Genomic DNA, 27,525 nt, shown 5'->3' with positions numbered 1-27,525 from the left:
GCATGAGACTTGGCTCCTACCCAAACCGTAGTGTAACTTAGGGGCAGTACCTCCCTGTCTGTCCATGTTGACTACTCTGACACTGCAATGGAGTTCAGGATGAGAGAGGATGGGAGTGACCACCCCCAGGTATTTGATTTCTAAGCTTGATGGCCTCCCCAAAAGAAGGCCATAACTACACAATTTAGGTGCCCATGAAGTGTTCTAGAAACTTCTGCTGCCTTTGGCTCTTAGTGGCAGTGGTGCTGGCTGGCAGGCCTGATGAACAGTCCTATCCAGAAGCTTGCTGGCTCCTTTTAAAAAGCTTGTGTGAGACCCACTTGCAGAGTAGCAGCAGCTTGTGTGTACTCTGTAGGGGCCCTAATTGCCTATAGGTCCCTGTTCTGTGTGTGTTTCTTGAAGAAGCCTTGCCTGCCTGCTGGTTTCCAGGCTTCTCTCTTCAGGGCTATGTTCAGCCCTAGGCCTAGGTGCCAAGGGAGGGCCTCCAGGTGTGACTTGGACCTCTCTGACAGGCCGTTCCAACTGCTGGGTCCACCCTGTCTCCTCCCTTCTGCTCTTGCTGATTCCACCCTGCCCAGCCAGCTTTCCGTCACTTTGAAAAAGCAGTTCAGGCACTCCCGTATTTCACCAGCCTGGGCGGCCCTTACTATGTAAAGGGAGCAACTGTTTGTCTCCGCAGCAGTCCTCATTGGCCTAGAGCAAGGGCGGAGGGCACTTCCGAGGGAGGGAGCCCAGAGCAACATTGCCTGGACTCCACTTTCCCTCACCAGCTCTGCTGTCCCACATCATGTTTGGAGAGCATTGTGGTCTCCCTTCAGAGCGAACTCTACTCAGCCACCCTCCTAAAACTGGACTTCACTGCAAAATGGTGCTTCAGGCCGTCAGCAAAGTGCTCAGGTAACAGCTTGCCCAAAGGCAGTCTGTCAGGGTTGTGGTTGGCTCTGGCCCTGATTGCCTTCTTAGTAAAGCAGCCTGCTGTGCTGTGCTGGGCCTGCAGTGAGGTGGGTGTGCCATCCTTGGGCGTGGTGCTGGGGTAATTGATGCAGCTTGGCCAGTCTAGCAACTGAGCCAACTGCATGCTACCCAGGAGCAGCCAGCCCTCTGCACTGCGCTCCTTGATTGTCAGATAGGAGTCCTACCTTGTTTCCTTGGGAGACTGCTGGCCAGTGAGTGGCTTTATCGCCAGCAAGTTTGGCTGAGCTCATATGTTTTGGCCAATGGCTGTCTCTTGGGCATGGGCCTTGGCTGCCCAAAGCAAGGATGTCCTGGAGCCTGTCCTTGAGTGTCCAGAGAAGTGACATGGCATATACCACGTGCTTGTTGTATGTTAGCTGCTACTGAGATGTTGCCAAGAAAGCTTTTAGACTTTCCTGACCTGTGGTGGTGCTCTTTCTCCAAGTTGGGGGTGCCGGGGATGGGGGTTGGGGGGAGACACGGTGTGGAATGCAAGTGGATGGGTGTGCATGACTTGCTTGTAGGGTGGCAGTTTCAAGGTAACTTTAGACAGGACTGTGCTCCTCAGCCATGAGGGAAAAGGCACTGCCTTTTGGAGTCCAGTTTTCCTTCAGTGCAGGAATCTTGTGTTTGCCTTTTTTTCTTTCCCTCCCCCCTTCTCCCTCCTTCCTCCCCTTCTCTCCCTCTCTCTCTTCTTCCTTCCCTCCCTTCTCGCCTTTTTTTTTTTTTTTTTAGACAGTCTTATTGTGTAGCATTGGTTATCCTGGAGCTTGATATGTAGATTAGGCGAGTTTCAACTCACAGAGATCTGTCTGCCCCTGCCTGAGTGCTAGGATTAAAGATGTATGCCACCATGCCCAGCAGGACCATTATTGTTTAAAATGAAAGTAAATAGCATTTGATTTTCCAGTGCTTCTTTTAACTGAACTCCCAAAGCAGAACTCTTGGTGAGGCTTTGACATGAATTCAGCCTGTAATAGCCCCTTGTAAGTGGCTGGTGAATTCTAGGATGCATGTGTCTGTGCACCTGCCTGTCCATGGTCACCTCTGACCCTACCTGCTCCTCTGGACCATTGCTACCACATCATTACCTGAGCATCTCAACAGGGAGTGTCCACAGATAAGGCAAGCAAGACTTGTCAATTTCAATGTGAAGTTTTATAACAATGCCAAGCAAGGTGGTGGCATCATCTTCCCTAATTTGGAATGTGATTCATAGCAGTACATAGAAGACTTCACACATGCTTATGTGTGTGCTTCTACATATGTGTGGATAACAGACACCAACATCAGTTCCAGGGATGCTAAAGAATGGCACTCGCCTGCCAACACTGAGGGAAGTTCCATTGGGAGATACTTTAGCCTAGCCTTCCTGAGTATCACACTGAGTTCAGTAAGGATAAATGGGTACTATCTAGGCATACCTCAGCCCTGATGTATCTATCTCTCCTCTGCCTTGTTTTCCAGCTCAGAGGGTCCTTTACTGGGTTAGGAACACTGATGGAAGTGTGCCTTGTCTGGTGGTACTAATTGTTTTGGATACTCTTATGAGAGAGCTCCAGTGACACTTTCCACTGCTTCTGACCAGCCCAACCTGTGTAGTATAGTGATGCTGAGGGGTAAGATGGGCCTAGTAGGGTCTTCTCGTCTTGGCCTCTGAGGCCAGGCATTAGGCAATGGAGTAAGAACTTGGTCCAGATATGGGCTTCCCAGTATTAGCAATGAACTTTCTAGGCCCCACGGAGACCTAGGCCATGATAGATGCTGCAGAAGAGTTGGTAACAAAAAGTGAATATAACAGTGGGTTACCCATCTGCTGAGGGCCTTGGGAGAGCCTGGGAGTATTTGGCTGGGCTGTGAGGGCCATGCCAGCTTGTGCCCTGTTGTCACAGGGCCCCTACAGTCATGGGGAAAGAGGACATTCTATGCTTAAGTAGACTGTAGGCATGTAGGAGTCCCAGTAGAATGACTCACACCACTCTCCTTTTAGCTTCTAGCTGCACTCTGCCTGAATAGTAGTGTTTTCAGACCTGGTCTGGGAGGGCTTGTGTTTTTAAGCTCTTCATGCCCCTGCATGTTTGCCATACCTCTCTTCATTAAAATTCATTTCTTCAGTGCTATCCTCTAGCTCCTCAATGTTAGCATTTCCTTCCTTAATGTAAACTCCAGGCCTCTAGAGGTTATCTTCTGATCCTTCATTGCTAAATTCCTACTCTGTCTAGCCCCTCACTGTTCTGGGCTGTTCAGGTAGCAGGATGGGAAGCAAATGCATTGTTTCTCTAGAGGCCTGAGATGTCCATACCCAATGTTGTTTACTTCCTTGGAGTGATGTACTTTGCCTCAAGAATCTTGGATACCTTCTCCACCAGCCTCAGACCCTAGTATTCTTAAGCCCTTCGTCCTCATGCCTTGCCACGTATGTCTCCCCCAAGTCTGAGCATCCTTTTCCTGAAGTACTTTGCTTTTGAGCATTTGTGTTGGGGCAGAGGCTAGGGAAGCCATGGTGAAGCTCCAAATGGGGACTTAGAAGAAGATGCAGGCTAAGCATCACTGCAAGGCAAAAGCAGATGCCAACATAGCATCTAATCATCCTGGTTCCAGAAAGATGCTGCTAACCTACCTCCTACCACAGCATCCAGAGCCACCCCAGACTCATGCTGGACACCACGTTGTCACAGAAATTGATTCTTTTTTTAACTCTGAAAATTTCTGTTGCTCCTCAGAGGTCAGTCAGACTGTTGACCAGGATTGACTCACACCTAGTGCTGGGGATGCCAAAGGATCCAGTGTCATGGGGTGTGGCCAGCTAGAATAGAAGATGTGACATTTGATAGATGAGGGCTTAGAGGACTAGGGGGAGTTTACTATGTGGGCAGGGTGGACAGAGCACTGTGGCAGCAGAGATGCTGAAACAAGGAGAAGGAAGCTAAGGCCAGGTAGATGTGTGGGAGGCAAAAAGGTGATTCTGGTAGGGCCTGGATGCCTCTGAAATAGGCATTTTACTTTGAGTAGGCCCCTTCTCATTGGGGACCAGCCTCAGCCTCACTGTTGTGGGCTTTTGTTTTGGGGGTATCTTCCCAGAAGCTCATAGCAGCTCTGTGGGTATACTGACATGTGGCACCCACTCTCTAGTCCCTATATTATAGTCTCGGTGCTGCAACTCAAGGCCTTGTCTGTATAGTTCTCCCTCCACATGGGTCACAGTGGTAAGTGGTATAAGGGAAGCTAGAAAAGCCTGTGACCTCAGGCAGGTATGCAGGCATGACTAGCCACTGATGCCATGGTCTCTTCAGCTTGCCCCAGAACCGGGGAGATGTTTGTTCATCCTACCAAGTGAAAACAGAGACACTGGCAAAGGAACTAGAACTGGTCCTCTAGATGAGTCTATTGCCCTGGCTAAGCCCCCCTCAGGGAAAGGGAAGAAATTGGAGTTTGGGACTTTCGATGTCCTGCAGAGGCCTTTCCATTAGCAACTACCACAGCCCTGAGCTGTCTCTTGTTCTTCTTGATGGAATGAGGGCTCTATGACTAGGGCTGAGAAACTTAGGTTGGCAAGAGTGTCCCAGAGTGTACTATGCTCAAGGGTTCAGGTTGGAACTGTTTGATGGGGATAACAGCTAGTTAGGATGTGACTAAACAGGAAAAGCTTGGGCCCTGGTGTGCACATGGTGGTGTCTAGCATGGCCATCTACTCACTCCCTTTTGACTTCACCTTAAGCCCCTGTGGCCCATTAAAGCAGAAAGCAGGCCTTCCAGGAGCTCTTTTCCCTACCAGGTTGGGGAGTAGCTTCGGCCTGGAGGAATTATCTCTTCCTCTGGAATGAGAGGAAGGGCAGGATGCTGTTCATAGGATATACTTCCTGAATGAGTCCTGAACTGTGCTTGGGAGCTATTGTGATGGCTGGTTCCTACCAGCCTCTTCCTAGTTATCCTTCTTTACTCCCTTTAGCGTGCAGGTAAACATCTCAAGCCACAGAGCATGGAAGTGGTTTGACAGCTTGGGCCTCACAAACCTGTCTTTAGTCTTGGTTTCCAGGACAGGATACACAGAAGACAAAAGGTAGCTTGGTAGTCTTATGAAAAGCCTACCATTTAAGGATACTACAGACCTGATACCCAGCATTAGAGAGGTGGGTCTTTGCTCTTTGACTGAATAGTAGGTGAACTCAGCACACATCAGTAGTGGAAGACAAGCATTCAGAAAAGTGCTGAGGATGACGAGTGGATTTGTTCTACAGACGCAAGTAGAGACCCTCCTGGGGCTTGTCCACAACTCTTAGAAAAGCTGAAGCCTACACTGCTGGCCTGCAAGACCCAGAAGCTCATGCCAGGGGGCCTTGAAGAGCCCTCTTTCTGTCTAGTACACCCACACCTACATTTCAGCCCTAAGAGACTTCTGTGCTGTTTCCCTTAGAGCCTGTGCTGTGCCACAGCCTAAAGGCTGGGTTTTGCTGTGCCCTGTCCTCTGCCTGGTTCTGGCTGCTTTTGGCCCTACCCTGGAGGCCAAGCACAAATCGCCTTTTAAGGGTAGGCTCTGCCATGAGAAGCCAAAAGGAAAACATTTCCCTGGCATTCAGGGAACATTCTTCTTTCCTCTTTCTCTTAAATAAACCATCAGCAACCTTTCAAAGCACAAGAAAGGAAAAAATAGGTCACAGTCAGAAAGACCTTTCTCCCCCCCACCCCCACCCCCACGTAGCTTCTCAGGGCTATGGAAGACAGGACTCAGAGCCAAGCCATGCTGCCTCCTGATTGCATGCATGGTAGCTGGCCTAATTATCTGTGTGTGTGGGTCAAAAAGACAGGTATCTAGCAGCTACCCCAGCCTGAGGCCTACATTTTGCTTCATCTGGACAGGCAGGGCTCACCTGGAGTGGGCTTGGTGGAAATCTGAGCCAAAGGCCATCTCCTGTACCACCCCCACCCCCCACCTGTTTGCAAGGATGCTGTGACTCTAGAAGTCATTCCTTTAACACACTGTTCTTCCCTGCTGGGTACTCTGGCTGCCTCTTACCCCTGTGGAGCAAGATGGGCACTCCTAAGGAGACTGCTTCTGAGACAGAGGACCCCTCTAAAGGATCTGCTCCTCCCATCACTCCCCTGATCTGTTGTTTGCCCTGTATAGTCTATGCTCCTTGCAATTAATTGGTTGCCTTACTAGAAAAGGTCAAACTGTGTTCCTGTACTTGGCCCCCTGACTGTCCAGCACCTCCCACAGAACGCCATACTGAGAGGTTTTTTTTTGTTTGTTTGTTTTGTTTTTTAAATCAAAAAGCATCCTTTCTGGTCACAAGGCTTCATGCCAGTATAAATTTACTTCTTACATTTTAGAAGTCAGAATGTTCACCACTGAAGAGTTCATTTAATTATGTGAGGACAAGACTCAGCTTCGCTATGGGAATACTCATTGTGCTTCTCAGACTTCTCACCCAGTACTCTTGTCCTGAGCCTGAACATGTCAGACACACGTGGTGCCAGCTGGCAGTTCAGAGATTGGTACAGTCTCCTTTATTTTTAGCATTGTGTGGTCATTGCCTAGAAGGGCCTGTTATCAGTGTGTTGGTCTGACATGGCCAGCCAAGAACATCTGCAGACTCCTTGACTTGATTGCCTTGAGGAGCTCATCATGGAGACTTCAGGTCAAAAACTCTTCCTGACCAGGCACAGACTTAGCTACATGATAGAGACTTGAACAGAATCACCTGCTCCTACTGGCCTACCACCCCATACAGAACTCAGGCCAGGTAGCCACTGCCAGGGGGCCACTGTGGGTCTTCTCTCTTAAAGGGCGTACCCCATCTCAGTGCCTGCCTAGGAACTTGTTCTCCAAGTGCTACCACCAGTGTTTGAGAAGTACCTGGCCTGGAGGAATTGAGTATATGTGTGATTTGGGTGTGCTGTTTCATGGACTTAGGATCTCTATTTAAGTGAAAACAATAAATTTGTTTGTCTGTATGTATGTATGTATACAATGTTCTGCCTGTATGTACTCCTGCAAGCCAGCAGAGGGAACCAGATCTTATAGATGGTTGTGAGCCACTATGTGGTTGCTGGGAATTGAACTCAGGACCTTTGAAGAGCAGTCAGTGCTCCTTAACCTCTGAGCCATCTCTCCAGCCCTTAAAAATACACTTAATAAGCTCACTGTGTGTTAACACAGCAACATAATTTTATTAAAAACAAACAACTCTTCAAAATAAGGTAGAAGCAAAGAGTCCTGTGCAATGCGGTATGTGAGGAGGCTAGATTCTTTTTATTGCCTCTGCCTTTAAATGGGAACTAGTGGAAGGAGTCTCAGTGCTGGGGCAGAGCCTTAGCCCTGAGGTTGTTTTTTCTTGTTCACTCCATGAAGGGTAACAAGGTGGGAGTGTTGTGCCCTGGCTGGGTGTGCCAGTGAGAGTATGTTGATCAGTGTAGAGGATGTCAGCAAGACCTAAAGGAGAAGCTAGCCTCAATTGGGGAGAAGTACTCTGTTCTTGGAGTACCCTCTATGGGTTGGCAACCTGCTACCTCCCATGGGCAGTCCTTCCTCGGAAGCTTTGATGGTAGCTTTGTAGCTTCCTGGAACTGGTCTGCCTGGAAGGTAGAGCCTTGGTGTGGTCTGGAGGGGCCTCTGCTCAGGAAGGCCCTTTGTAAGTGTTACAGCTTTGAGGGGAAAGGTATCCCCAGTGTAAATGCTATAGTTTTCCCCAAAGAAAGTGCTACAGCTCTGAAGGGAAGGGTATCCTGGCAGTTGGGAGCCAAGGACTACCACAAAATCACACTGCACAACAAACCTCCCATAAGAGATTGATTGGGAGAGTCGCAAGAGGGTGGCTGCCTCTGCGTGGGTGAGAAGCAGCAGGGAACTGGGTGGGAGGGAGGCGCTAGATAGGCCAGTGGTTCTTGGCCTATGGTCATGACCACAGGGGTTGCATATCATATATTTACATTATCTCTAGGGACTGGGTCTGACCATTTTGGCCATTAGAGTGTTGTGTGAATGGAGCCAGGCAGTTGGAGATCCTCGGGGGTGGGGCCGGGTCACTTGAGAGGATTACATTCCCCCCCTTTTTGTTTACTATTGATAAACAATCAAGGGTCAGAAAGGGGGCGTTATCATTAGACTACTTACTGTTGAATGGGGGCATTGAAATCTTTGGGCAAGTATGATCTTCACTGTCAAGGTATAAATCAGGAGTTGCAGGAGCCAGTAATCCTATAATAGCAACTGATTAAAAGTCTGGCTAGAAATCTTTTGGATCTGTTGTTGAAGAAATCTAGGCAAGGATTTAAAAGGCAGGGTGTGACTAATAGAATTAAAAGGAGGAGAGGGGCTGGAGAGGTAGTTCAAAGATTAAGAACTCTGTTCTTCCAAAGGTCCTGAGTTCAATTCCCAGCAACCACTTGGTGGCTCACAACCATCCATAATGAGATCTGGTATCCTCTTCTGGCGTTCAGGTACACATGCAAATAGAATGCTGTATAAATAATAAATAAATAAATCTTTTAAGTTGAGGAGGGCAGGGAGAAAAGGAGGAGAATCAGGGGCAAGAAGGGATAGTATCCAATTCCATATTGGACTGTCAATGCTGCGCTGGCCAGGGGAATGAAACTATTACATCTGGAGTTGTCAGCTCTTAATTTTTTTACTATACCCCACTGGTTGACATTAAAGCAACATTACTCCCTGGAAAAAAGACAACGACTACCTCTTTCTGTTGTTAGTAAATTTAATCCTCCCTGACTTTGTAGCACTATGGGCAGCTGTGATAAATGCTATAGTAAAGTTTACCAATGACCCCTGTCTCCTATCTGGGCTGCCATGGCTCCTAATTAGGATATAGAAGATCCCCCATTCTGCATAAAAGACAGAACGTCTTCCTGGCTCCTACAAGACCAAGAAGTCTCTGGTCACCATCAACAGTAATCTCTATTTTGATCACAAAGAAAGTAAGCATAGGGGACAGGTGTTCTAGAAATCAAGTTAGGTGTTAAAGGGATAAGTATCTCCTTCTGGCAACCCGTTGGTGACCAGTCTCCATACTCCACTGCATGAGTGGTCTGGTTGAACTGTTGAGTATAGGTTTTCTGAACCTTTGAAATCTTAGTATAACAATAGCAGAGCAGGAAAGAAATCTGAAACATTTTCATTACTTCAACTCACTTTCTTAGACCTTCAGAGCTTTCTTAAGATTTCACATCCTTAGACCTTTATACGTTTTTTTTTTAAGACCCTCAAAACTTATTTAAGCTTTTACATCCCCAGACCTTTATACTTTATAACACTTTCTTAGACTCTCAGAACTTAAGTTTTCCTTTGGAAGAGCAGCTTTTTGAAAAAGATTTATGCTTCATGCATCAGATGCTGCCCCCTGCTGTCACAGCTGTGTTGCAGCACTGCTCCATAGAGCTATCCACCAGGAATTCTATGGGGTCATGACCGGTTGGTTTGGCCTATTATAGCATAGTCACCTAATTGCCCAGAGAAGTCTGGACTTTGGTGGCCTCTTTCCTTCCTTGCATCTGACTTAATTATCCCGATGTTCAGAGTCCTTCCTTGGACCCCTGTGGTTTGGGCCCAGGTAGGACATGTGGTGATCATGCCGTCCTTTCTTTCTTGGCAGGAAGTCTAAAGCTAAGCCAAACGGCAAGAAACCAGCTACAGAGGAGAAAAAGGTGTACCTGGAGCCGGAGCATACCAAGTCCAGGATCACTGACTTTGAGTTCAAGGAGCTGGTAGTGCTGCCCCGGGAGATCGACCTCAACGAGTGGCTGGCCAGCAACAGTGCGTGCGGGTGGGGAGGCGGGTACAGCAGCTGCAGGGCAGGGAGCCTCCCCCGATCTCCAACTACCCCCAGAACAGTGGTCAATGGACAGGCTGAACTCAGCTGAACCCACTCCCTGTCACACCAGCTGGAGCAGGGGTGTTTACTCATCTGGCCCTTTGCTTCTCTTCCAGCAACGACATTTTTTCACCACATCAACCTGCAGTATAGCACAATCTCAGAATTTTGCACAGGAGAGACGTGTCAGACAATGGCTGTGTGCAACACGTGAGTAGCAGCCTGGCCATAGCACCTGTTGGGAGTGTGGGATGGGCTGTGGTTGACCTTGCAGTCTGGGCTACCAGCTTCTCTGACTATATTCTTACCTGGATTCCCTGCACAATCTAAGGCTAGGCAGCGTCTTCTGTACCTGAGGGACCAGGGGCCCAGCATAAGTGTCTCTGCTGGGTACCATCAGAGGCCAAAGGCAGGCCATGCTTAAATGATCCCTGAGCCAACAGAGGGCTCAGTGGCCTGAGAGCTGTGGGGTTAAGTGAGCAGGCTGATTCTACTAGTAGGTTGTCTTATTGACAACTTCTGAACAGGTTTAATGCCAGCAGCTCTTTCTTCTGAGTGTATTTGTACATTCAGTGCTGTAATATGCAGATATCTTCAGGGGCTCTATGATACCTCACTTTGCTTTGCACATTGGAAAGCCACTGGATGTCACATGTTTGCCAGCATCCCTGGGTTGATGGTAGGAGTAACTATGCTAGTGAAGGAAGAAGGCCGGATGTGGCCAAGGAGATGGAAGATCTTTCATGATAGCTCCTTGTCATCAAGATGCTGTGTGTGTGTGTGTGTGTGTGTGTGTGTGTGTGTGTGTGTGTGTGTGTTGTACACTCAAGCAGTCCTCCCTGTAGATGCAGCTCTCCCAAGACAACTGAGTTCTGCTCTCAAGAGTCTGCTGTAAGCAGGTGACAGGAGTCCCCTCTGCCTCGGCCAGTTAGGCCTACTCAAATAGCTGTAGCAACTACAGCTCAGTTTCTGGTGATGTAGTGGGGAATAGAGCCAGCTTTCTGTTCCCCAGGAGGCTCAGGTGGCAGCTAAGCATTGCCAGGGAAAGTAGGGTAGCCTTTTAGGAACAAGCTTGGTGTGTATAGGACAGACCCATGACAGATTCTGAGGTAGCACTTGAGAGTGTGTGAACAGCCTAGACAATGTCAAACAGCATGTCTCTTCCCTGGCTTCTCCCATGTGCCTTTTAGTGGTGAATTTGGGAAAAGCTTTCCCAAGAGCATAGGAGCTAGTATTATACAGACCTGCATATGGTGTATGCTGGAGAGCCTGGGCATCTAAGCCTTTTGCTTTTGCTCACTTTATGGTATCATTTAGTGATTCCTACCATAATCCCCTTGCAGGAATCATGTGAGACCAAGAGATTTTGGAAATTCAAAACTAATTTGAAAGAGAAAGGGGGTTAGCCAGAAATCCACAGAACTCCTTGCTGTGTACCAGCCCTAGAGGTTTGTTTAGGTTGAGGAGAGTCTGCAACTAGCCTAGGTCTCATTTCCATCCTTGTAGCACCTGCAGGATGACCCCCAAAGACCAGCATTGGGATCAGGGGGCCAAGACATATTCAGAAACATGGCCAAATAGGTCCGTCAGAGACATCCTTTTATATTAGCAGAGCTGAGCAAACCTTTAAAGACTGATATGTGAACTAGCTTAGACACCAAGCACAGTACAGGCCCATGGCTTGGGGAACCAGCCCCATGTTTCAGGTGACACAGGGACGAAGTATTGCTTCACATTCCATATCCAGCAGCCATGTCCTTCAGGAGCACAGTGAAATGGACCACTGCAAGCTGTCTGACCTACTGCAGGAGCATTACGACTAGTTCTTCAGCTGTGTGACAGCACAAATGAAGAGTCACAGGAACTGGAGAAATACAGACTTTTCTCTGGAACTCTCAGAAGTTGAGAGTGAAATAAAATGTGATCTGACACATTCTTGGGGTTCCTAGAAGGGACATGGAAGCCATCATAGTGAGAGGTGCCCATGTTCTGTTGGTGACCAACTTTCCCCAGATGATGCCAAGCTCTGAGCAAAATATTGAGCGTATGTACTTTGAAATTCTTTAAGCAATTCAAAAATGACACAAAAACATACAGTCAGAACCATAAATAGGTAAATTGAAGTGGGATAGCTAAAGGAGGTAGAGGGATATAGCCCTAAATAAAGCAAGAGCGTGGAAGTATAAAGATGAAAAAACAGAACAAGCAGAAAGCCAACAATAGTGATCTAAGGCCAGCAGATGAGTGACTCCCACAGTGTGAGCATGAGAGTGTCCAAAGAGATTTTTATGAAAATATTCTAGTAGAACTAAATCTGAGCTTCCCTATGAGAAACATATTCACTGTTATTTGTCTGGACTGGCATAATCAAATGCCCATGACAGAGGCTACTAAACAGCACTGGTATATTTCTCATGGACTGTAAGTTCAGATCCAGGCTTAGAATCTGAGAAGAGCTTCTTGGTTTGTGGACAGCAACTCTTTTGAAAGGCATGAGCACTGGTCATGAGAGCTCTGCTATTGTGGCTTGATCACCTCCAGAAGCCCACTTCCTAGCAGGTACTCTGCTACCAAGCCACATCCCCAGCTCTGTTTAAAGTTTTATGAGAGACAGAATTCTGCCACGGTATCCAAGCTGACCTGGGCGTGTCATCTTCTTGTCTTTATCAGCCAGGCAGTTGAGATCACAGGTGTACCCCACCCACCTGCTCTTGCCTCATAGTGGCACTTTACATGCTATAAAGTGGGAAAGCTAACAGTAGGAGATGACAAACCTAGAAAAACACTACCAAATGAAAGCTGAAGTAGCTGTGTTCATAGCAGCAGAAACTTAAAATCAGCCAGGATGCAGAAGGAAGTTATGAGTTGGGAAGGGCTGTTCAACAAGCCTGTGGTGTTTCTCAGTGTCTGTGTGCCAGATGGCAGAGCTTCACAAAGCAAATCACCAGCTGCATGGGGAAGGACCAGGGGAGGGAGAGGCTGAGGTGCCATTTAAGGACATTCCATCCCGGCAGCAAAATGAACCTTATTTTCAACTTCACAAGGAGTGCTTATGAAACAAGATGTTGCCCTTGACAACTTTTAAAGAGTTGAAGTCATATTAAGTAAGGTATCTGATCATTGTGGAGTTATTCTGGAAGTCAGTGAGAGAGATACAACAGACAAGTTTCCAAACACTTTGGATGATCCATAGGTCAGGGAAAAAACAATCTCAAGGGCAATGAGAAGCTTGTTTGAACTAAACACAAGCAAAAATACCAAGTATTAAAATTTGTGAAATTCAGCCAAGTTTGGTAATTCATGACTGTAATCCCAGCACTTGAGAAGCTGAAGCAGGAGAGTTGTAATGAGTGAGATGAGTCCTGACTCCAGAGAAAACCTGTTTAAGAGAATTGGGCAGGGAGGAGGGATGATTTGTGGACTTTAGCTGCCCCAAGGTGGCAAGAGCAGTTTACAACACCAAGTGCACATTTCAGACAGAGATCTCAGAGCAAAACGAAAACCAATGCAAGTAGACAGAAGAAAGGAAATCATAAAACACAAGTGGAAGTCACTCATGTTGACTTCTAGAAACTATAAGGGAAATAAATACATGCTTGCTTGGGAATAGCAATGAAGTTGATAAGCCATATCAAGACACAAAAATGAAAGAGAAGATAGGAATTATGAGCATTAGAAAGTGTAATAGTTCGCTATGAATTCAACAGATGTTACAAAGGTAGCTAGGAAACTGCAGGATCCTCTCCAGATTTACACACCTGGCATGAAATCGACTGTTGTTTGAAGAAGAAAACTTGAGGGCTCATCCAGCTCAGTGAGACAAGGGAGAGGGAGGAAAAGGCCACATAGAGAACACAACTGTGACTGAAGGAGTCCAGCAACAAAGTAAATTGTACAAGACCAGCAAAGGTCTCTGTGCTAGCTGTTTATGATTGAAAACCTGACTAATCAGAACCATTTAGAGTAACTCCAGAGGCAATAAAAATGCTTAGGTATAAACAGCTTTCACAGGACTCTTTCTGGAAACCACAAAAGTTTAGGAATGAGGAGTCAAAGATAGCAGCACACACACAGCCACACAGTGTTTATGGGCTGGAAGACAGTAGCCTACCATATAGATCTATGCGGAACGAATCTCGGGTTTAGTATGTTCTCAGTTAAAAACTCCATCAGAATTATTAGCTACTAGGCTATTGTGTTCTGGAATTTACATAGAAGGGCTGTCTGGAGTAGCCACAGAAACAGTACAACTAGAGGAGGCCCACAGTTTGAAGATCTACTGTTAAGTCCCAGTGACAAGACAGTATGGTGTTGACCAAAGGTGTGACAGAAGTTAGTGGGTCAGATCAGAGTTCAGAAGGAAACTCAAAAATACAGTCCTTTGATTTCTGACAAAGTGGCCAATGAAACTGAGTGTAGAAAGGACAGTTTTGTTTTGTTTCCCAACAACTGCTCCTGTGAAAGGCAACATTACACAGAGGAAGGAAAAGTAGTACCTCAACTTTAAGCTTCACCCCTGATACAGAAATGGGAAAATAATGAGGCTTCTAGAGGTTAGGAGGAAATCTCTGTGACCTAGTATTAGGTTGGACATCAAAAAGAGTGTCAAAAGAGCGGCTCACTGGTGAAAAAGACTCAGCCAACTGGGCTTTATGATGATTCAGAACTTTAGCTCTAAGAAAGACAACTGAGAAGAAAGAACAAACATAGACACGTGGAAACATCTGGGAGGCACCTGTTGCACAAGAACTGGTATCCAGGACATGCAGAGAGTTCTCAGTGCAGCAGCATGCAAGCCGCAGCTTGACCGACAAGAGTTGGGCAGGACTGGTTTCTGCAGTGTGGACATGAGCCACTAAGAAGATACTCAACATTAGGGTGTTAAAGAAATATAAATAAAACCCACATGGGGGTACCGCAGAGCACTAGGTGCTGGGGAGCACATGTCATGCTGGTGAGATACAGGTGGCACAGCATATGGTCTGACTTTGACACATTCTCATGAAATGATGCACAAACCTGCTGTGACTGTAATCCTGTCTTAGCTTTGCTTTAGAGACATGAAAAACGTGTGTTTACATAGGACACCCCCCCAATGTAACAGTATGGCCCATAATCATCCCTAATTGGAAAGAATCATAGGCCCTCAGCAGGAGCTTAGGGGAGCGTGCTGTGGCCTTGCGTCTAGGGCACCTAGGTGGTGTGACATCCCCACAGCATGGCCAGATACCAGAGGCTTGTGAGAGGCCTCTGTGATTCCTTCATCCAAGATCTCCCAAGGAGATGCCTGAGGGGACAGCAGGCAGTACATCAAGGGCAGCATCAGCTCCTTTTGACAGAAGAGTGACTGTGATACTGCACATGGTTAAGACCCAGGGTCTCTGTATATCTAATATCTCCCCATCCCTGATGCTAGTTTCTCAGAACTGACAATCACATGAGGATTGATTACCTCATGCACAGGATAAAGAGTTTGGGGTCAGGTCACTTGACTGTAGGCATCTACTATTCTCCATGGGGAGGGTGTGGCTTCTAATTCTGGGAATAAGATACTGCTGAGGACCTAGGTTCTCTGGCCAGCCCCAGGCCACCTCCTCATAGACAGATAACCTGCTCCCAGTTAATTTTAAAAGGTACAGATTTATTTCAAATAAATAAAACCTGCAGAAGCAGGTATAATGAAGGTGTCACATTGGGCTACCTATACTTTTGGTTCTGTACATGAGGCTTTTGTTCCCCTGAGATGCTGTTCTGAGCACTTTATGTGTCTATTGGAACAGATGTATATAGCTCATCACATCATGCTACCACTGCCTTTGAGTTTGTGCTGTATGTGTGGGAGCCTGCACTGGGGCAGGTATTTGGCAGGGTTGACACCCTGACCAAAGTCTCTGTCCCTACAGACAATACTACTGGTATGACGAGCGGGGGAAGAAGGTCAAGTGCACTGCCCCCCAGTATGTTGACTTTGTCATGAGCTCTGTGCAGAAGCTGGTAACTGATGAAGATGTGTTCCCCACAAAATACGGTATGTCTTTTGCAGCTTGTACCCAAATCATTATGCAAAGCCAGCAGGTTCTTCAGCACTAGGCTAGAGAGTCTTGGGGTATGATTGATTGCAAGTGGGGTCTAGAAGAGCTACAGTTTGATGACTCTAGCACCATTTGGCATGGTGGACCTGGGCTAAGAAGGGAGGAAGGTTCCCACTGAAGAGATCAGCCTAGCTTGGGTCAAATGTCCACCTACATTCTGGGACCCACCACTTGGCCCCCTTTGGCCCTGCTACCAGCTCTGCACAATGAAGCCATCACAGTCCATCTTGCTGAGGTTGGTGTTTACAGACCTGTGAAGGTCCTGATGGGGGCTTAAAACTCATCTTGAGCAACAAAGGGGGCAGCACTGGCTTACAGGTATTCCTATGTGCTTGTTGCCACTCCCTACCTGGTCTACAGATAGCCCTGGGGTGTCTACTGGAGGAAGTACATGGAGCCTGAGTGCCTATCACATATTCTTTGCTGTGCAGGTGACCAGCATGGCTCAGCCAGCACCTGTTACTCTAGGCAATTGCCACCCTGGGGGAGAGGTTGCTGGGAACTCTTTGGAGGAGTGGTAGCAGGTACGAGCACTTAAGGCCCATCCAGGGAAGCCTAGTTGTAGGAGACGGGCCTCCTTGCAGGTCTATGACATGTGGCCTCCCCCTAGGCAGAGAATTCCCCAGCTCCTTCGAGTCCTTGGTGAAGAAGATCTGCAAGTATCTGTTTCACGTATTGGGCCACATCTACTGGGCCCACTTCAAGGAGACCCTGGCCCTTGAGCTGCACGGACACTTGAATACACTGTACGTGCACTTCATCCTCTTCGCCAGAGAGTTCAACCTGCTTGACCCCAAAGAAACCGCTGTCATGGACGACCTCACCGAGGTGCTGTGCAGCAGCCCAGGTAGCAGTGGTGCCACTGGGGATGGGGCCAGCAGTGGAGTTGCCGGAGCACAGAACCACGTGAAGGAGAGATGAGCCTCCAGGGCCAGATGGGTGCACATGTGCAAAGAGACAACTGTGTATCAGTGTGTGCGCACACATGCCCCGGCGTGCTGATGGCAAGGTCTGAGGGCCCGGGCTGCTCGGAGTGTGGGCTCCATGGATGCCGCTGGAGCAAGACGTGTTTCCTGACTTCCCTGTTGGATGGATGAGTGCTGTTTGTAGTGAAGAGCCTTTGGAGTCATTCATTCATTCAACAAACATTTATTGGACTGATGTTTTGATTTTTCTTCTGTGGGGTTTTCCTTTCTTGGGTCTTCCATATGGCTCTTGCCCTCTCCTTCCCTCTGGGGGAAAGGGCTCTGTGGCTTTGAAAGAAGCACCTTATGAGAGGTGTCTCCCCCTTACGGGGCTTGCCCTGCAGACCTGGAGTTCTGCTGTGCTTTGGGGATGGGCTTTTACAGAGGCCCACCCTGCAGCTTTTCTCCCTAGCCCTTGCCTGGACTTTAGCTCAGAGTCTCTGGGGTAGAGAGGCCTGGGATGACCCAGGAGGGCCCACATCTGCTGCTTGCTCCTATCAACCCCTTCTTGCTGCCTCCTCAGTGCCCAAGGAGGTCCCATTTTGCATAGGGGCCAGGGCAGCACCAGGACCCCTCTGAGGTCCTGTGTGAAGACAGGGCTGTCAGTGAAAGGCAGAATCTGCTTTAGTTCATCTGTTCAGATATAATAAAAAGAATTCTCTCAGGTCAGAGCCTGTGTCCTCTCAGCCTGCTGTTTCATAATGTTCTGAGGTTCTTGGGTAGGGAAAGTGCAAGCGCCTTGACCTTATCCTCACTGGCTATGCCTTGACTTGAGTGAAGATGGAGGCCTTCAGTCCTGTAGAGTTGGCTCAGGCTCAACATTGGGGGCCCAGGAGCAGGCAACCTGCTGTCTAGGTGGGCATGGACCTGAGTTCAAGTCTGGAGCTGGCCCGGGGCCCAAGTACCAGGAAAGGGAGCCACGCATGATTATGGCTTGGTCCCTCACAGACAACAAACTCAGATCTTTGGATTCTGGCAACCAGTTTTCTGTGCCTGCTGACTTGCACCAGTGGCTTTGGTGGTTGATTCCTGGGATGCTCAGCCCCCTTGACAGGTTCCTTTTAAATTGTGGGGCCTTCCTGGGGTTTGGTGTCTGCCTGGCCCTCTGGTTCAGTCTGTGCAATGCATTTGTGGCTACCAGACCTTTCTCTTCACTTACTGCACCATCAGAAGCCCTTGGGAGGATGAACTTGGGGTTGGAGGCTCTTCTGTTAGCACCTGAACCAACCCCATCTGCCTTCTGGTGGCCATCTGTCCCTATCTAATGATTACCAGAAAATTCCAGGGTACATGGAGTCTTCACAGCCAGCCTGGTCCTACTGCCTCTCCACAGGGGTTCTTCTGAGACTGAAGGAGGGAGATTGTGAGTTTGAGGCCACCCTAGGGCTACACAGGGAGCTCTTGTCCAAACAAATAAACAAAAAACCCTCCCTGAACCAACTCTAAGCCTTTTGTCTCAGTTCCTGGCACTCGAACCCACCAGACTGCCTAAGCCTGTCCCTGGGTGCTGACCACATCTCTTGTCTCAGCATAGATGTCCATGGAACTGCATGTCTGGGACTGCTATAGGGACCTCAGGGGGTGGGGGCTCAGCTTGCTGACAGTGCCAGTGGGGAGTCCTGGGGGCAGGGGACAGCAGGGGCACAGTAGAGCTTGGCTCAGTAATACTAACCTGTCCTCAGCTCCCAGGTACAGGAGCTAGACTCCAGACAGAGCCCCTCAGATAACAGCTACCATAGTCCTGGCTACACAGGGGAGGGGAGGATGCCCAGTGCAGAGTCTATGGCTGGCTGCTGGGAAGATGAGTTTCTAGCTTGAACTGTTGTGTGGAACCTGAGACAGTGGCAGGACCTCCAAGCGCATGGCAGTGTGAGCCTTTGGAAGGCCATCTATGAAGGATGGATATCCAGGTGAGGGTTACCACCTGCTGGACTGTGTTCTGGGCCTAGTTTCTATGCTCCAAGATATACAGGGAGGTTCTGTGTGGTTTTCTACTACATGGATGGCTCCTTGCTGCCTCTTTGTCCCTGCCATGGTGTTCTTGTCTATATATGGAGTAGGTCCATGAAGAGGTATAGACTCAGAGCTAACAATTATTGGAGAACACTCAGGGTATATGAATTACAAATGACACTTAAGTTTCACTGCCAGGAAAATGCTCCAGAGAGAGAACCCAGGAAATCCTTTGTTTGGACCTCAGCAAGTCAGAAAGGCTAGCCTGGGTTGGTCAGCCCTCTAGCCAAAAGCTGAAAAGTAGACCACAGATTATGTATGAAGAACTTGTGCACAAGACTTTTATCTCAGGGTTTGAGTCCTGTGAGGCACAGGAGTCCGATGAAAGTCCTGAGAACAGTGCATTTCATCAGAAGCCATGAGGTGGGAGGAACAAAAGGCTATTGAGCCAGGGAGGCTCAGGTGAGAAGCTAATGAATGCAGTGTGGTTATTTTTCCTACACACAGGGCAGGGTACAGGCCTAGGCCCCTGAGCCATAGAGGATGCCACCACTGACTTCCTCTTTGTCCTTCTGTGGCTGAGAGTACATGGCCTTGTCTGTTCGTTGGCCTACAGGTGTACAAAGATTACTGCTAGGAAGTCGGGCGTGGTGGTGCACACCTTTAATCTCATCACTCAGGAAGCAGAGACAGGCGGATCACTGTCAGTTTAAGGCTAGCCTGGTCTACAAAGCAAGTCCAGGACAGCCAGGGCTGTTAGACAGAGAAATTCTGTCTCAAAAATAAAAACAAAGATTACTACTAGGACCATCACACCTAGAACCCTCCTTTGACTTCAAGGCTACATTTTGAGGCTTCTGAGCTAATTAAATGAGGTTTGAGGCCTAGCTTTATACTGGGATGTGTTGAGACTTTGGGATGTAGTGAGTATTTTATGTATGGGATGAAAATCTAAGTGGGGCCTGTGGGTAGACTGGGATAGAATAATGCCTCTCACATCAAACAGGTCCTCACCCTGGAACCTATGAATGGTATCTAGTGCTGACAGGACAAAGTTACAGGTGGAATGAAGTCAGCTGATACAGACATGGAGGTGACCCAGGCCCCTCCCTAAGTGGGAGGGGCAGCACAGTAAAACTAGAAACAACACAGTGACTGAGCCTGGAGCTCCTGTTTGGAAGACAGGGATGAGACTATGGGCAAAGGGATAATGGGGACCTCAGGAGCTCCAGGGGGGCCTCCCCAGGTAGAAACACTCCTTCACCTGTCAGTCCAGCTGTCTTTCCCAGGCATTACACCCATCCTCTGGCACTGCAGCTGTTTGCTTTTTACTAAACATCACCAGAAGACCTAGGCTAGTGGATATGGAATGGTGTTGTCAGTGGAGGGGTGGGCATTGAGCCACAGGAGAATAGGACACCTGACCAAGAAGCCATCAGCCAGGCTGGCCATCCATAGTGAGCTGAAATTAAGGTGTTGGCAGGGCCCCGCTTTGTATAGCTGACTGTAGGACTTTGGGGCCCCACCCTCCAAGGAATTGTGCCATTCTGCTCTCAGAAGGCAGTATGAAACCTAGGATGGCTCACCTAGGATAGAGGTTGAGTTTTAATTTTTTACCATCTCTTGAGGGTACCAGGCTGTGCTTCTCTGCTTCACCAATTGGGATAGGAAGCACCCATCAGAGTAACCCTCTTTACCTGCCTACACACTTACTGCTGGGCCAATCAAGTTTAGCTCCTGAGACAGGTCTCTAGAGGCCTTTTTTTTTTAAGTCCTCATTTTAGTTCGATGAGTATGCAGACCAGTGGGTTAATCCTCATTGTGAACTGCAAAAGGCCATGTCTGGTGCATAGTTTCTTCCTGTTTGTTTTTGGTTTTTTCAGACAGGGTTTCTCTGTGTAGCCCTGGCTGTCCTGGAACTCTCTTTGTAGACCAGACTGGCCTCGAACTCACAGAAATCCACCTGCCTCTGCCTCCTTAGTGCTGGGATTAAAGGCGTGTGCCACTGTGCACAGCTTGTTTGTTTTTTTATATGAATAATGGGCTAAGCTTGCTTTGACTGTGAACACTCAGGATAGCTTAGTGTCAGGACTGAGATTGTGGAAGGTTCCTGTCTGAGCCCTAGGGGTGCAGTAGTGTACAATGGGAAGCTGCTGGGTCTGTGAAGTAAGCTGGTCTTAGTGCCCACCAAGGCTAGAGGAAGATTGGGTAGAGGGTGGGTGGGTTGTGGCTCTCAGCATGCCAGATGCAAGGCATCTTAGCACCCTGAGCCCAGACCCAGATAATCAGGTACCCTTGGACCTAATCTCACAGTTAACAGAAAAGCTGCAATAGGAGCTTGGTCCCTTTCCCATACCAAGTGCCTACTGGGTATCCCACTTTTGGAGAGTATATCGACATCCAGAATTCAGCAAATGTTGATCCTAGCTTTACCTCATTGCTTTTTGCCTTGGATTTTGAGCTTCAGTCTGCAGAGCTACCCCGCTTGGTTCACAACAAAGCTAAGCAAAAATGGCTTAGACTTTTCCACCAAGATTGTGTGTTAGCTAGGCCTCAGCTTCAGGGCAGGGTGGCATTTAGGGCTGTTCTACCCCCAGGAGACACATGGTAGTGTCAGAGACAGCTGGCCTCTACTATGCAGAGGCTAGGGATGCTGCGAACTCCTACAAGTACAAGGCACAGAGAACCATCAGCCTCCCACTGTCAGTGAGCTATATAGAACCCTGCCACTAGGCAGTGTAGCAACTTTGTGAAATGCACAGCTTCATGGAATGGACATTTGGACCAGACTCCTAAGGACTGTCCAGCCTCAGACTCTTGGGCATTCAAGACATGGTGCTAGACCTGTCCTGGATTTGTCCTGCATCTAACAGCAGTGGAGAGGTGATAAGGTCAGGGCAACCCTGGCTGGTCACAGGTAGTATGGTGAGGACTCCTCCTGGAGAAAGAAAGCCCAAGTGCTAGGTGACCCCAGGCATATCTGGGGTAATGTTGGAACTGCCACAAGGAAGACAACACACTGTCAGTACTGTCTTCCTAGTAGAACTCTTTGCTATCCTTTGTTTCTAGACTTATTCCCTAGACCTGGTTCTCACCAGAAGCCCATCCCTGGTGGAAGATAGCCTAGGGATACACTCCAGCCTGTTTAACTGACCCTACCACATAGACCCCCTTCCAGGGGTGGACCTCTTCCCTTAGCACTGCCCAGACAGGTACAAGTTGGTTACAAGAGCCACTTTCAGACATCCTGTGCCATTTCCCATGCCCGCCCGGCCCGGACGGAGACCTTGCGTCATGTGTCTTTACGGAAGGAATTTATTGTTCCAGAACTGAAGTTGCTCACAGTTATTTTACAGGGGTTACACCAGATGGGGCTTGTCCATTTCTGTGATGTCTGCGAGTCCGCGTGTGTCCAAAGTACAAAAGAGGAAGGCTAACGAGAGGTATTGCTTTCAGTGTCCTGACTCCGTAGATATGCCCCTTCCCACTTGTACCGCGTGGCTTTGATGATGTTACAGGTGTTTGATTTTGTTCTATGTATAGAAATCCCAGCCTGTGGTGGTTGAATGTAATAGAAGCATTAAAATCTGTACATGAGGGGAAGAGCAAAAGGCATGCATGAAACCTGCCCTCCAGCCCCTCCTGCTGCTACGACAGGCACCGTGGGCCCGCTGGGAGGGACTGGCTTAGCCAGACAGAACGGAACACAGACAGAAGCTGGAGATGAGGGAAGCAAAGTGGGCTTCAGCAGGCAGTGGTGTGGGCTCCTCGCCCTCGCCACCTCCAGGAGGAGCCCACTGCAGAGCACACTGCTAACTCCATTTCTGGCTTTGATTTTTTTTTAACTTTTTATTTTAATTTTTAAAAAAAGCCCCAAGGTACCCCTGCCATCCTGTGCATGAATAGGGTGCCAGTTCAGGGCCTTCTCTCCCTTCTCACTCAGACACCAAACCAAGATCACCCTCAGCCTGGTTCAGCAGAGACGTACTGGTCAGTGCCTCTAGGCAGCAGGCATAGCTGGCCAGTGCAGGCTGACAACCTGTACCCTGAGCCCTCATATGGAACTGGAGCTGCTGCTAAGTAGTAATAAAACAACCCAGGACAGAGCCAACCACGTCGTTCTTTAAATATATATATATATATATGTGTGTGTGTATAGAAATAGCTAAGAGCAAGGAGCTGAAACACAAACTCTAGCTCTGCCCCAGCAGCCCTGCCCCACACCCTTTTCCAAAAACAACCAAGAAAAGAAAGTTTATAAAAATATCTTGCAGGAATTCTTTTAAAGTTTACAGTAGCTTGCCAGTGCTGCATCCACTGGCCGGCTCCCCACTGTCCCCAGCCCCACAACGGCTCTGTCCTCAGAGGGAACCTGGGCTCTGGACCCACCCTGCCCAAGTCAGACAGACAGAACAGATAGACAGCAGGAGGGTGCTGCTGCTGCTCCCCCTTCCCTGAACAGAGAACAAAGACATAAAGAAACTCAATAAATTAAAATAGCAAATAAATAATACTGGTCTCAGCCCAGCCCCCTGGCAGCTTTGGAGCACCCAGGTCTCTTATTTCCACTTCAGCCCGAGAGAACCATCACAGCTGGAGCTCTGCAGCCTGGCAAGGTGGAGCAATGGATGCAGATGAGAAGAGGTGGCCCTGGTAAGGCCAAAGTGTGGAAAAGGCGAGGTGAGTGGCCCAGAAGGCCTCCAAATGCGACGTGGAGGACAATCCATTCCCACTGTTCACCCACCATGGTCCCCTACCCTGGAAGATGGTGGACATGTTGTCCCTGCTGAGGGTCTGGTCACTGGGAGTCCAGGGTGCCTGGGCTAGAAGGAATCCCCTGGGAGACAGACCCTCCTCCCTTGGGCCATGTGGAGCTGCCAGGGAACAGGCAGAGGTGGTGGACAGTGGGCTAGCCTCTCTGCCCAGCAGCAGCAGCAGGAGGAGGAAGAGGAGGGAGGGTGGTCCGCAGCAGCTGCCTTCGCTCAGCCAGTGTCCACACGCAGCACAGAGGATGGCCTCGTGGAGATGACATGTTAACTTTTCGGGATAATTCCTGGTATCAGAGCGGAAACAAGCGATGCTGTCAGAGACAGGCAGAGACAGAGACCGCAAGAGAGAAAAGAGAGCAAGCCCAGCAGCCCAGCCTGCGGGCCACGCCCTGGCCACTCTCCTTTCCTCCCAGGCTTGAGACAAGGTCTGGGCAGGCAGGTGGGGCTGGTCCACACAGGGCGGCAGAAGGCCACAGTCAGTGCTGTGCTGTGCTGTGCTGTGCTGTGCTGTGCTGTGCTGTGCTGGGGAGGGACTAGTGTCTAAGGCTGCTCACGGCGGGCGGCGGGCGGCCCCATCTTGGCCATGTCCTTGCCCATCGGGTACTCGGTGTCCCCTCCAGGGCCAGCGGCCGCGGAGTCACCCAGGGGGCCGTGGGCACTCCGCTTGGCGGGTGTGCTGGGGGCCTGGGCCGCCTGCCCGTTCTTCTCGTCTGAAAAAAGTTGTTTAATTACGTCAAAGAAGTTACTCAATGGGGTGCCTGGGTACACAGAACAGAAGACAAAAAGAGAGAAAAGAAAAGAAAAAAGGGGAAGGGGAGAGAAGAAGGGAAGGAGAGAAAGAACAAACAAATGAACGAAGGGGCCTTGACAAGAGAAAGAAAAACCCAACGAGATGAAGTCAGATGGAATGGCAGAGCAAGGATAGGCAGGTAGCAAGCAGGGTAGGCAGGCGGCCAGTGGGGTTCCTAGTGCCAGGAGCAATGCAGTGGGAGAGGCTGTTTCTGTGTGATAGACCCTTGGACTTCTACACCTCCAAAGCAGCATGGGACTTGGGGGCTGCTTCTGAGAACTGAGGCCCAGGACAGGCAGTGAGATTCCTCCCTCATTCAGTGTGGCCCCAAATGTCCTGGGTCTCCTTCCCAAGTGTCAGGGCCACATGAGCTAGCCAACCCCAGGTGTAGAGATAGCAATGGAATGGCCAGGGATGAGTTGGATCCCTGGGGTTGGCTGTGCTTTGTGGATAATGATTGCTCTCAGAAAGGGTGGCCAGTGCCAGTGACCAGCAGCATACAGGGAGAGCCCGGTCCTGGCTAGCACAGACAGTTCAGCAGCAGACAGACAGGATGAATGGTAGGTGGGCAGGCAGGGAGCTGGGGACAGGCAGCCACAGCTGGATTTCTGGTCCCGGGGGGCACAGAAGTAATGGGTGACCCTCCACCCTCCTGGGCCTGTGCTCACTACCCAGGTGTACCAATTGGATACCTCAGTTCCATTCCTTGCTTAACCTTAATCTGAGCCCAGTGCTGCTCACCCCTCCTCCTCTGACTGGCATAGTCTGTGGACAGATGTCCACCTTGCCCTCCAGGGCAGTGCTACATGTAGGACCCCTATTGGCCTCAGGCACGAGGATGTTTTTCTGCTCTGAGCACTGAAGTCCCTCCTCTGCCTGGCTTGACTGTAGAAATAGGGAAGAAGAAATAAGTGGCTAAGACCATTCTTGGCAGAAGATGGGGCCCAGGGGTGTTGGGTGGTCCAATGCCTGTACATACACAGGGGACCCAGAACAGCCAGACACAATAGGACAGCACTAGTCATGGTAGGTTGTAGGGGCACGCAGTGGAGGTGGCAGGCTGGGGGCCAAGTGAGCATGAGGAGTTCTTACCACATTTGGAAAGTCGCCCCGTCATCACTTCCATACAGTTAGTGGTGTCTGGAGTACAGAATGGAAAGAGGGAGGGAGAGAGTGAACAGGCTGCACACCTGCTACCTCGGGTTGGCTGGCCACCTGCAACCAGCCAGGCTGGGAGTGGGGTAGGGCCCTGAGAGGGCTGGAGCCAGGGGCAGATGGAGTCCAGAGAAGTTGGAGCTCATAGAGGAGCAGGGCTATGAGTAGGCAAGACCCAAGAATAGTGTCTGGCAGGAGTAGAGGAGCTGAGCCTGCAGAGACAGGGTGATGGAAAAGGCAGGCCTAGGGAAGTGTAGAGTTTGGAAGGGGCACAGCTGAGAGCTAGGGTCTAGGTCAGAGGAGGCCTATGACCACAACTGGGCAGGAACAAGACAGATAGTGGAAGGTCACCCTCCAACAGCCAAAGACAGAAGACTGGCTTTGAAGACCCTTTTCTCTGCAGGGCCTGTCTTCTCTGGGCTGGATAAGCCTCCTGCTTTGCAGTGGTTTGTCCTATTCTCTTCTGCTGTACCTCACTGGCTCCCATTTACCCTTGCCTCTCCCACTATGCTGGGCCTGCTGGCATCAGATCTCGGTGGGGCATGTCCACTGGGCCTACTCACTGGAGGTTCCCAGCCTCCTCTCCTTGAGTGGAGCCCCTGTCTGAATGGCCCCCAGGGATTATGGAGGTCTGCACTTTTGCTCACCTCCAGCAGGCCAAGCAGGTCCAAGCTCACTGGACAAGGGTCCAGGACACAGGAACACAATGGGAGGGCATCTGGGGGACAGGCTGAGACCCAAGAATGGGTGGTGCCCAACAGTCTCAAGGGTAGGCTCCAGTTCTGTTGGGGTTGACTGAGTAGAACTGGTGGATGGGTCCTGTGTATATGATCCACACCTGGGAGATGGCACTGGGTGGGGCTTTAACAGAGCATCACACAAGATAGGGCATGGAGACCTGTCCAGTATTCAGGAACACAGGAGGGCTGCAGTGTCTGAGTGGTTACCGTGAGCAGGACCCCAGCAGCATGCTAGATCCTGGCTTTACTTGAACTGAACAGTCTGGTCGGCCTCTGCCACGGCCTATCATTCTTTGCCCTTGGTTACCGACTACTTCTATTGCCCATCCTGTTTTCCTCTTTCCAAGATGGAGGCCTAAAGCCCTAGGAAGACAAGGTTGACTCAAGTACAGTGCCCCAGGTGCACTTGGCCCTGCCTGCTCACTTCTCCCAAGAAGAGTGGACAACTGAATGAGCCCTGGGCTGCTGGGGACTCCAGCCCCACCTGCCAGGAGATAATGAGGCCCATGGTGGGAGCACATCTATAGGCAATGAAATGAGGATGGAATGAGATGAGAACAGGTGGAAGGACCTACACACATACACACAAGAAGTGACTCTAACAGGCCCCAGCTGTGGAGACAGTAAGCTGGGAATAGGGCTCAGAGAAGCTGGCCCTGAGCCACAGCCCATCTTTTCTAGACTTCTGAACTGTCTAAACAGCCCCATGCCATATACCATCAGCCTGTCCCTTTGCTAAAGATAGCCCAGACTATATCCTAGCTATTACTCTGACACATGGGCCCCATGTGTGTGCCTATGCATAGGGCCAGACGCACAGCTCCTGCCTCCTCCCATAGGCACCAGCAGTCCTAGTGCCTTTCTTGGGCACCCTGCTGGGACCAGAGCCTCAGACCCCCAACTTGCTTAAGGCATAGTTCCGGTGGTCAGTGGCACTGAGGTGGGGAGCCCCAACCCTCGTAGGGTACTGGAGTGGGAGCCCCAAAGATCAGGGCCTTGGGCCCTACTCCCAGAGCCTTCTCAGGCTACCTTCATGTCCAGCTGCCTGGGTGCTGAGCCTGCAGGCCTATCTGGAGCCAGGCCAAGAAAGGAGGCACAAGGTGCCCCTCTTAGGACAAGCCTGGCTCTTACAGGAGGCCCTGCCCGCAGCCCCTCCCCTCCCCGGCAGCAGGCCGGACACCTTACCTGCCAGCGTCAGAGGCTACTCTCGTAGCTGGTGGCCACCTTCTGGCCCTTAAGCCCAGCACCCCAGCTTAGTCCTGGCGCTGGCGGGGGTGGTTCT

General features: G+C 49.7%; 2 protein-coding genes across 22 annotated transcripts in view; one reads left to right on the top strand and one right to left on the bottom strand.

The window, feature by feature from the left end:
• Mob2 (MOB kinase activator 2) overlaps window positions 1–17,507 on the top strand; it is a 56,423-nt gene extending 38,916 nt beyond the window's left edge. The window contains exons 1-6 of one of the 4 annotated variants that reach the window (XM_051145686.1): window positions 647–897; window positions 9,561–9,721; window positions 9,896–9,989; window positions 15,683–15,807; window positions 16,303–16,395; window positions 16,482–17,507. In XM_051145686.1, coding sequence (XP_051001643.1) covers window positions 788–897; window positions 9,561–9,721; window positions 9,896–9,989; window positions 15,683–15,807; window positions 16,303–16,395; window positions 16,482–16,792 — 894 coding nt within the window. In that variant the 5' untranslated portion in view covers window positions 647–787 and the 3' untranslated portion in view covers window positions 16,793–17,507. Of the gene's footprint in view, window positions 1–646; window positions 898–9,560; window positions 9,722–9,895; window positions 9,990–15,682; window positions 15,808–16,302; window positions 16,396–16,481 lie in introns of those variants that run through there. The other 3 variants (XM_051145688.1, XM_051145689.1, XM_051145687.1) reach the window with 3 other exon arrangements.
• Window positions 17,508–22,088: 4,581 nt separating this feature from the next.
• Brsk2 (BR serine/threonine kinase 2) overlaps window positions 22,089–27,525 on the bottom strand; it is a 51,410-nt gene continuing 45,973 nt past the window's right edge. For 3 of the 18 annotated variants that reach the window (XM_051145670.1, XM_051145673.1, XM_051145681.1), the window contains 2 exons: window positions 25,441–25,488; window positions 22,089–24,316 (listed from right to left, as the gene is read on the bottom strand). In XM_051145670.1, the coding sequence (XP_051001627.1) occupies window positions 24,099–24,316; window positions 25,441–25,488 (266 nt within the window). In that variant the 3' untranslated portion in view covers window positions 22,089–24,098. Of the gene's footprint in view, window positions 24,317–25,440; window positions 25,489–27,428; window positions 27,524–27,525 lie in introns of all 18 variants that reach the window. The other 15 variants (XM_051145676.1, XM_051145682.1, XM_051145671.1 and 12 more) reach the window with 11 other exon arrangements.

Source organism: Acomys russatus, chromosome 5, assembly GCF_903995435.1.
Source record: "Acomys russatus chromosome 5, mAcoRus1.1, whole genome shotgun sequence".
NCBI classification, from domain to species: domain Eukaryota; kingdom Metazoa; phylum Chordata; class Mammalia; order Rodentia; family Muridae; genus Acomys; species Acomys russatus.
The sequence above is the reverse complement of the archived record's forward strand: the minus strand, read 5'-3'. Positions and strand labels throughout refer to the sequence as shown.